General features: G+C 46.1%; 1 protein-coding gene across 1 annotated transcript in view; it reads left to right on the top strand.

Moving 5' to 3' along the window:
• The first annotated feature begins 1467 nt into the window (after window positions 1–1467).
• Window positions 1468–9741, top strand: part of TONSL (tonsoku like, DNA repair protein) — a 33529-nt gene continuing 25255 nt past the window's right edge. Inside the window, exons 1-7 of the mRNA XM_036734265.1 lie at window positions 1468–1567; window positions 3925–4020; window positions 5221–5363; window positions 6196–6379; window positions 7151–7280; window positions 8934–9105; window positions 9273–9387. Coding sequence (XP_036590160.1) covers window positions 1543–1567; window positions 3925–4020; window positions 5221–5363; window positions 6196–6379; window positions 7151–7280; window positions 8934–9105; window positions 9273–9387 — 865 coding nt within the window. The 5' untranslated portion in view covers window positions 1468–1542. The remainder of the gene's footprint in view (window positions 1568–3924; window positions 4021–5220; window positions 5364–6195; window positions 6380–7150; window positions 7281–8933; window positions 9106–9272; window positions 9388–9741) is intronic.

The following is a 9741-nucleotide window of genomic DNA, read 5'->3' as shown; positions in this document are numbered from 1 at the left end:
ATGTACCTACTATGTGCCAGAGGACAGCTAGGTGGCACAGTGCATAAAGCACCAGGCCTGGAGTCAGGAAGACTCATTACCTTGCATTCAAATCTGGCCTCAGCCACTTAACTAGATGTGTGACCTTGAGCAAATCACTTAACCCTGTTTGCCTTAGTTTTCTCATCTGTAGAGTATGCTGGAGAAGGAAGTGGCAAACCACTCCAGTATCTTTGCCAAGAAAACGCCAAATGAAGTCACAAAGCATCAGACACAACTGAACAACACTATGTGCCCTGGCTAAGTGCTTTACAATTATTAATTCGTTTGAGCCTCATAAAAACTCTGAGAGGTAGGGGATATTATTATCCTCATTTTATAGGTGAGGAAATCGAGGCAGACAGATCTTAACTGACTTGCCCAGGGTCACAGCTAGTAAGTGTCTGAGACTGGATTTGAACACTTGTCTTCCTGACTCCTGGCCCCCTCTATCCGTTGTGGCAGCTAGCTGCTTTAGGGGTCAGGAGACCCAGGTTCTTTTAATAGAAGTCGTTATTTATTTATTTTGGTTTTATATCACCTTTATTTCCCAATACATCCCAACAACACGCCCCCCCCACCCCAAACCTGAGAGCCGTAACTAACAATATAAGAAAAATCAATCAAAACGAAACACATCAACCAAGTCCGCAATGATATGCAGCGTTACACACCTACCGTCCTCCACCTCTGCAAATTAGGAGAGCTACATTCTCCTAATTCCTCTTTGGGTCCAAGCTTGGGGAACCAGCCTCTTGCTGAACCCTTCTGTTTGCAACCTTAGGGAGGTTAACTACCCTCTCTGAACTGTCTCTTCTATTCTAATGAGTATGCCCCCTTCTCACTATGAACTTTCCAAGAGACTAAGGGCTGGCCCGTTTGAGGAGAGGCTCAGAATTATTTTTCAGGAAAATAGATTCGATTTCCTGGTGGTTGACCAGCGCACCCTACAATCCCCAGTGTGCTTTCTTTTCTCTTTCATTCGAATCAAGTTCCATCGTGAGTTTCAATTCTCCCAATGCGGACTATAATCCCCAGAATGCATTGTGACGTCCATGGGTTTCGGACGATTCCCGGCACGCCATGCGGTTCTCCTGGGGCCGACTGCCATTCCCAGAACGCCTAGGGGCCTTATTCTGTAGGACTTTGGGTCCCAGGAGGTAGCGCTCGGAGCTGACAGGCTGACAGGTCCAGGAGTCACCACGCCCTCCCGGCTCCGGGGAGTCCCAGGGCGGGGTGGGGGGGGAGGGGGGAGGGAAGGGGGCGGTCTGCGAACCAATGGCGGAGCTGCGCGCGCGCATGGAGGTGGGGCAGGCTGCGAACCAATGGCGGAGCTGCGCGCGCGCATGGAGGTGGGGAAGGCTGCGAACCAATGGCTGAGCTGCGCGCGCGCACAGAGGTGGGGCCACCGCCGGAGCGCGGGAAGACGCGGCTTGGTATGTTGCTCTTGCTGTTGCTGCCGCTGCCGCCGCCACCGCTACCGCTGGGGCAGCTCCCTGGACTGACTGACAGGAAGGCTGGGACATGAGCGAGGAACGGGAGATTCGCCGTGAGTGAAAGAGAGCGGGCAAGGGCCGGGCTGTGGGCCTGCGAGACACCATCTTTCCGTCCCGGTCATTTCCTGCGCCTTGTACCTTCCTCCTCCGTCCCCTCACTCCCTTCCCCACCTCCCATACCACCTCAGACCCTCCTCCTGTGCCATACTCACTTCCCCCGTGTCCCCCCCACTCACTTTCCCCGTATCTTCCCGCTCACTTCTCCACCCCTACTGAATTCCCTCATGACCCCCAATCACTTCCTCCGTGTCCCCCACTCACTTCTCCCTGGTCACCCACACTCACTTCTTCCGTGTCCCTGCCACTCTGACCTTTGTCCCCCTCACTCCCCACCCTCTTGCTCCCCCCCCCACTCATTTTCCCTCGTTCCAACCTACTCACTGTCTCCTCCCACTCACTTCTCAGTCCCCTACACCCACTTTCTTCCTTTTACCTTGTCCCCCCTACTAACCCTCGCTACTTTCTCATTCACTTTCCTCATGTCCTCTGACCTAGTCCCCCTGTCTCCACCATCCCTTCCAGCCACACCCCCATATCCACTTAGCTCTTTCCCCTCTTGTCATGCCGTGGGGGTGGGGGACGCATTTCCCCGACACTTTCCCCATGATACCCACCTCTCCCTGACCATGACCTTCCAGAACCTCATCCCTCATGTTCCCTCAGAATATCAAACATACCTCTTATGGCTTTTCATGGTCCTCGAAGACCAGCATCCCATCCTCTCTCCTCAGATCGTCATACTTCTTATGTCTGCCTAGAGCATTCCTGGTCACCCCAAGTCTTCACAGACCACCTCCCTAGTGATTTTCCACACCATCCCTTCTCTGTCCTCTCCACCCTTCCAGTAGGACAGATCCCGTGTCTGGGTTCATCCAGATACTGACTCCTCCCCCCATTTATTAGGAGGATAAGACACCAACCCGGGTCAATACAATACATGATATTGCATGAAAAGTGCAGCAGAAGTACAAAGCATTGCATGAGACAGTGTTATGTAATGTAAATAGTGCTTCCAGAAGACTGGGTTTAACTCTTCCCCTAACATTTAATGGCTTTGTGACCATTGAGAAGACACTCTACCTCTCTGAGCCTCAGTTTCTCCATTTGTAAAATGGGGATAGCAATACTTGTTTTTTTACCTAATTAAAAGGATTGTCATGAATATAAAGTGAGAAAATATACATGTGACGCTTCGTAAACCTTAAAGTGTATAAATGCTAGTTATTACTATTATTTTCAATATCTATTGTATCTTTTGTTTTTATGCCCCTACATTTCTCAATATATCCCTTCACCATTTCTCTCTCATAGAGGCATCTCTTATAGCAAAGAATAAAAAAGAGAAAAACACCAGTTAAGCAAAACATGTCAAAAAAGTCTGACATGCAACTTCTCTCACTCATAGTCCCCGACCTCTGTAAAGGAAAAGGGAAAATGCCTCCTTATATCTTCTTTGTGCCAAACTTGGTTATTTCAGTTTCATAGCATTCAGTTTCAGTTGTCTTGTTATTCTTTCCACTTATTCAGCTCTTAGGTGAGTTCCAACAGAGAATTTCATCACTGACTGAGTGCATTAGGGAAGGCTTGTTGGAAGAGGTGACAGTTGAGTTAGTTGGAATTAAAAATAAAGAGGCGATGGGAGGACCTTCCAGTATGAGCAAAACCATGGGGGCAAAAGGAGAGTATGGCACATGGTCCTTCATTTATTAAGAGCCTACTATGTGCGGAGCATTGTGCTGAGGACTGAGGGAGGATCAAAGTTTAGGTAAGATATAGCCCTGACCCTTGTAGAGCTCACAGTCACATTAGGGGGATGACATATAAACACAAATAATTATAAAGCATTTTATGTTTTAAGTTCATTAGACTGAAGTACAAAATGCTGATTAAGATCTGAATGCAGGAAGGTCAGCTCAGCCTCTACCTGTCTTCCACTCCACCCCCCCAGTCTTCTTTCATAAGCATTGAAGGCCACCTGCCTCTAAACTGGAGCAGGGGCCTTTAAGGGCTACTTTGTCTTCCACTAGTAGCACCAACACTTCAATAGTAATAATAGCTACCATTTACATAGTGCTTTAAAGTTTACAAAATGCTTTACAAATACTCTCATTTTATCCTCACAAGAAACCTGGGATGTAGGTACTGTTATTTTCTCTATTTTACAGGTGATCAAACTGAGGCAAACATGGTTTAAGTGACTTGTCCAAACTCACATAGCTATTAAGTGTCTGAGACTGAATTTGAACTTAAGTCTTCCTGACTCAGTCTAGTCTTATCCACTGAGCCACCTAGTTCCCTTAGGGAAGGGGGGTGGTGACCATCCTTTGAGGCTTTCAGTCATCTCCCCTAGAGTTAAAGAAGGCCAAGGCCAAAGCCCAGAAGAATGGACAGCTGAAGGAGGAAGCTGTACTCTGCAATCAGCTGGGGGAGATTTTGGCTAGCCATGGTAAGTATTGCTTTAGACAGTCAAGTCACCACAACCTAAGGGAGGGGGTGGAGCATGGCAGTTTGGGTTCTCAGACTCTCGCTTCTTGCCAAATGGAGAGGCTGAACTGGATAACCTCTCTTCACCTGTGGCACAGCTAAGTTCCTGCTACAGACAGTCCTGGATATATGAGGATCTTTCTTCCTGGCCTTTCCTTGAGGTTCCTTGGAGTTTCAAGCTAGCGGTGTTAGTGCAAATCAAGTCAAGGAGTCAGTGGTGAATTTGTTAGTGGCCTCAGAACCAAGTTTGACTTAGAGTATCGGGACACAATCATGGATAGAATCACAGTGTTGGAAGGTGTCTTGGAGTTGATTCAAAGCAACCCTTACCTGGGTAGGAATTCCCTCTACAACATCCCAGAAAAGTAGATATTCAACCCCTGCTTGAATACATTCAGTGATGAGGAACCCACTACATCCTGAAGCAGCATGTGCCACTTTTGGACATAACCAATTGTTAGGAAAGGAAGGACGGAAGATTGATTCCATGAATGGTGGGGAGACATAGCCATATGAGTCTAATGGGGTGTTCCTTGAGGAAGACAGCCTTGCCTTTAGAGGTTCCATGATCTAAGTTAGGGTGAAGTAGGCCATAAACGGAATCAGTAGCTATTTCATACAGTAATCATAATGGTGCACTGAATGAGGCCAGATATTGGGCTGGTGGCTTGGTGAGTGCTTCCTAGAGGAGGTGGCGGTGATGTAGAAGAAAGAAAGGGCTGGGAATAAGGAACAAGAGGAAGCGGGCATCTGTGGGCATCTTGGCCAATGAGCAGAGGCTTGAAGTGAGAGAACAAGGCTGATTGGAGGAGCCCCTGAATAAAGGTAGTTTGAGAGAGGAACTCAGCAGAATAGACCAGTCAGGAGTTTTTATCAGTTTGTATTGGCCCACAGCCTGAAAGGGCCATCGTGACTATGAAGAGTGCTGTAAGTAGGTAGTGATTCTCCCTTTTGGAGGCTAGGAAGAACTAGAGAAGGTGATGGGTCAGACCTAAAGTGAAGTGAACCCATTCGAGATCCAGCCCTGCTGCCTGAGCATCATGGAGTCAAATGGATAGGACTGCATCCTTGCCTACAAGCAGTATCTGTGCTTTTGTGGATCCTGCCTCCTTTTCGTCACCCCAGCTTGACAGTGGCTCTCCTTTTTCCTGGGCTCATCCAGGCAGCTACAGGGAAGCATTGGCTGAGCACCAACAGGAGCTTCATCTTCTGGAAATCACTGGAGATGTGCTGGGATGTGCCATAGCCCACCGAAAAATTGGTGAGCGGCTGGCAGAGCTGGAGGATTACACAGCTGCCCTGAAGGTATGATGGGAGCCCCTTGTTGAGAGGCCAATAGGTGGGAAGCAGGAAGCTACCCCCTGTCCTTTCCCCTACTCCCCCCACTCCCCAACACAGAGCTCTGAGCAAATATTTAATCTGTCCTTGGAGTGTCATACAGGCAGCCACTTCTCACCCTCGGGGAGTGCTTGGGATGAGACAAAGAGACATGACTTTACTCTTGGAAAGTGACTATGTCTTCCCCTACAAGGAGGAAATCATTAGCTAGTCTATAACCTGTTGAGTTGGGACTTAATCAGCAGTTGGTGATTAGCATGTAATATGTACTAAGCATTGAATCCGACTATGCTATTAAAGTTATATATTCTAAACCAGAGGGACCCTCAGTCATTTAATCCAATTCGAGACCTGGAAAAAGGAAGGGAACTGCTCAAGCTTACATAGTGAGTTATTGGAATTGGAACTTCTTGGTCCAACCCACCTTGTATACTAGGCAACAAAGAAACCTTTCTGAACTTGGCCCTTTTTTTTCTGTCTTTCTCACATATGTTATATTGTTGATGAGATATTAATGTAGGGCCCTTTTTTTTCATCCCCATTCAGTTGCTAGTGATCAAGGCTACCAGGATAAGCTGAACTTATCCTAGCGTGGGTCCTTGCACATAGCAGGTACTCAAATAAATGCTTGTTGACTTGAATAAGGTTTCTAGAAGGGGGGAGGAAGTTGTGAGAACTGAAGAATCTGTGGCCTTTTATTGCTATATATTTTTTGTTTGGGGAGGTATACACCTGAGTGGTGGCTCTATGTGTATATGTGTGTGATGGCTTACAATTGATTGTCTCACTTTATCCCTAGCACCAGCATCGTCATCTAGAGCTGGCAGAGTCCTTATCCAGCTACATTGAGCAACAGAGGGCCTGGGCAACCATTGGTAGAACTTATCTGGCCAGCTATGACCACAGCCAATCAGTTGATGTGCTCCTGCAGGCACAGACTGCCTTTGAGAAGAGCCTGGCAATAGTGGATGAGAAGTTAGAGAGTGAGTTCCCCTAAAGATAGCAAGGAAGGGGAGGGCTCCCTTCTGCTCCAAGAGATGCATCAGGACAGAAAGAACTCCTGTTTATGCATCATCCAGCCTTCTAAAACAGAGGGCAGAGGAAGTGCTTTAGGAACCTTACCTGTTCTCCAGCCATGAACCAGGCTGACATCATCCTCGCTAGTTTGTTAACATTCCTCAGCTTCCTGGGTCCGTCAAAATGACTTATGTCTCAGAATGACCCACCTACTTGACCTTGGAAAGGTCGTCATTAGGAGAGACCCGCTGGTTTCCTTGTCCCTTGAGTCAGGCAGAGAGAAATTTCCATTTCCCAAATGAGAAATGAGAGCCTTGTGCAAAGCTCTTGAAAGTTATAATAAAGAATATATATGACCTCTGCCCTCAGTGAACCCCTCATCTGAGGTGGAGAAATAGTCCTCATGCTTGTTAAAACTCCTGACCTTATAGGAAAGATCTAGCCCCTGCTCTTGAAAATCCCTGGTTAGATGTTGGAGACTTGTGGAGCTTCCCTTCCAAGAAAGAAAACATAGCCCTACTTTCCATGACCAAATGCAAATGAAATTTAAAATTTTCCAGTGCCTCATTTTTTTTTTTGTTACAGGGATAATCCCAAAGAGATTAGTGGTGAAAGTGTGTTGAGGAAAGGAAGTAGGGATCATACTGGGTGTTTGAAAAATGGGCAGAGTAAATTGGAGACCTTGGGAGGAGAATGCACAGAGCCACTGAAGGTCTGGCTTGGGGGATTTCTTTTAGGAGTCCTGACGCAGCAGGAACTGAGTGAGATGAGGACCCGTCTCTATCTCAACTTGGGCCTTACTTTTGATAGTCTGAAGCAGCCAGCCCTGTGTAGTGACTATGTCAAGAAGAGCATCTTTCTTTCTGAGTAAGTCTCTTATTTCCAGGGTCCCCTCTGCCAGCCCAGCCCTGTGAATTGGGTATTTAAAAGTGGAGGCCCAAGTGATTGGGACAGTTGGGGGATCATGCCTTTAAGGGGGGGACTTGTTGATTCTTAACAAAGGGTCACACTCCTTGCCCTAGGATTTGAAGCCGGTCAATGAAATAAGCTCTGACTAAGTATTCCCTTGACACAGCCCTTGCCCTAAAGAAACCCCAGTTTGATGAAGATAGACCTGGCTCGTGGGGGCTCTGCCTTGAAGAAAGAATCAGGATATATACACACATGTTAAAAAAAAGACCATCTTTTGTGAAGCAGTTTGTTTCATTAGACATTATTTATTGTGTTCAAGGCACTGTACATTGGGAAGACAGGGTTTAGGTAAGATTTTCAAATTAGGGGAATAAGGTACAAACACTGAGAACTGTATTACACTGTATTTCATGATAAATGTATTAGGAAAGTATAGAAAAAAATATGATGTGAAATCTAATGGGGAAGATTGTTACTGATGGCCAGGTGTCAGCTTACTAGAAAAGGTAGCATTTGAGCTGGGCTTTAAAGGAGTGCTAGGGTATAACCTGTATTGAATTGCTTGCCTTCTCAAGGAGGGTGGGTGGGGAGGGGAGAAGGGAGAGAGTTTGGAACTCAAAGTTCTGAAAACAAATGTTTAAAAAATTGTTTTTACATGCAAGTGGGAATTAAGATATACAGGCAATGGGGTATAGAAATCTATCTTTCCCTACAAGTAAAGGGGAAGGGGATGGGGGAGGGGTGCGGTGATACAAGGGAAGGCAGACTGGGGAGAGGGGCAATGAGAATACATGCCATCTTGAGGTGGGGGCGTAGAGATGGGGAGAAAATTTGTTACTTAAAATCTTGAGGAAATGAATGTTACAAACTAAAAATAAATTTTTTAAAAAAAGAAAGATAGGAATTCAGTGAGTGAAGAAATAGAGGACTAGAGGTATAGAACAAGATAGACGTTTTCAGATACGGCCAGTACCTAAATTAGTTTTGTTTGACTGTACTTATTTATTGAAAGGGATGACTTCTATTTAGGGAGGTGAGGAGTGGCCAAAAAAAAAAAGAGAGAAACATGGAAATAACATCAATGAAACAAAAATTGTACAAAACAGAGCGGACGGACGTTTGGAAAGGGATGTAGGCAAGCAGAGCAACTTTGTTACTGTCAATCATGTTAAATTTCATCTACATTTGTCATTCAATAAACGTTTATTAAGTGCTGACTGTGTGCCTGGCACTGCTGCATGCTGTAGGTAGAAAGAAAGGCAAATGACAGCTCCTGACTTCGAGGTGCTCATAATCTTAAAAAAATCTGTACATAATAGGAGTTCCATAGTTTCATATACAGTCCTCGTTTTCTGTTCATTGTATCCTGAGAGGTGTATGTTCAGTGTTTGATAAGTCCATAATTTAAAAACGTAATTCTGATGTGTGGGTGAGGAAACAGCATGAGCAGAGTTCTAGAGGCAGGAAAGCACAAGGTACATTAGGACAGAGAGTAGTCCAGGTTGTATGGAATATAGAGTATGGCCAAACAGCAGCTATCTTGTTCAGTTTGAGCAGAGCAGGAAGGTTTCTGAGTGCCTTTAAGCCTTACTTTCTTCCTGATTACAGGCAAAATCACTTATATGAGGACCTTTTTCGTGCTCGGTACAATCTGGGCACTATTCACTGGCGGGATGGGCAGCACTCAAAGGCCATGCGTTGCCTAGAGGGAGCACGAGAATGTGCCCGAGTCATGAAGAGGAAGTTCATGGAAAGCGAGTGTTGTGTTGTTGTTGCCCAGGTAATCAGCGGTGCCTTAGGTTGCACTTCTGCCCCAGTCCATGGTCTGAGGTCTGTGGGCATCATGTCTTTCAGGAACCATAGGACTGGTTAGTCACTCTGAAGTTTGGGAAGGGTGAGGTACTGACCAGGATAAGGATTTGAACATTTTCTTCCTTTGTTCTTCAGATCCTCCAAGACTTGGGAGATTTTGTGGCCGCCAAGAGGGCCCTAAAGAAGGCCTACAGACTAGGTTCCCAGCAGCCCAGGCAGCGGCATACGATCTGCAGAAGCCTCAAGTATGGTGAGACTTGAATTGGATTGCTTCCAAGGGTACTGGACTGGGCTCCTTCCTTCCCCTTCAGATTTCTGACCTGGCAACACGATATATTAGAAAACTTTGAGAACCAAGAAACCTGGATCCTAGTCCTAGTTCTCACCAACTTGCTACAGAAGCATCATAGTATATTGGAAAGAACACTGTATAAGGAATCAAAAGACCATGGTTCTAAATTTGTCTTGACATTTAATACATATGTGGTCTTGGGCAGGTAAAATGAACATGATAATAGATGCTTTGGCCACTTCCAAAACAGGCAAATGATTAGTGGAAGGATATGGAAGGTGATGGTAATGATGTGTCACCCTTCCTTAAGGG

Source organism: Trichosurus vulpecula, chromosome 1 (genome assembly GCF_011100635.1).
Source record: "Trichosurus vulpecula isolate mTriVul1 chromosome 1, mTriVul1.pri, whole genome shotgun sequence".
NCBI lineage: Eukaryota > Metazoa > Chordata > Mammalia > Diprotodontia > Phalangeridae > Trichosurus > Trichosurus vulpecula.
Note: the sequence above shows the minus strand (reverse complement) of the source record. Positions and strands in the feature narration are given on the sequence as shown.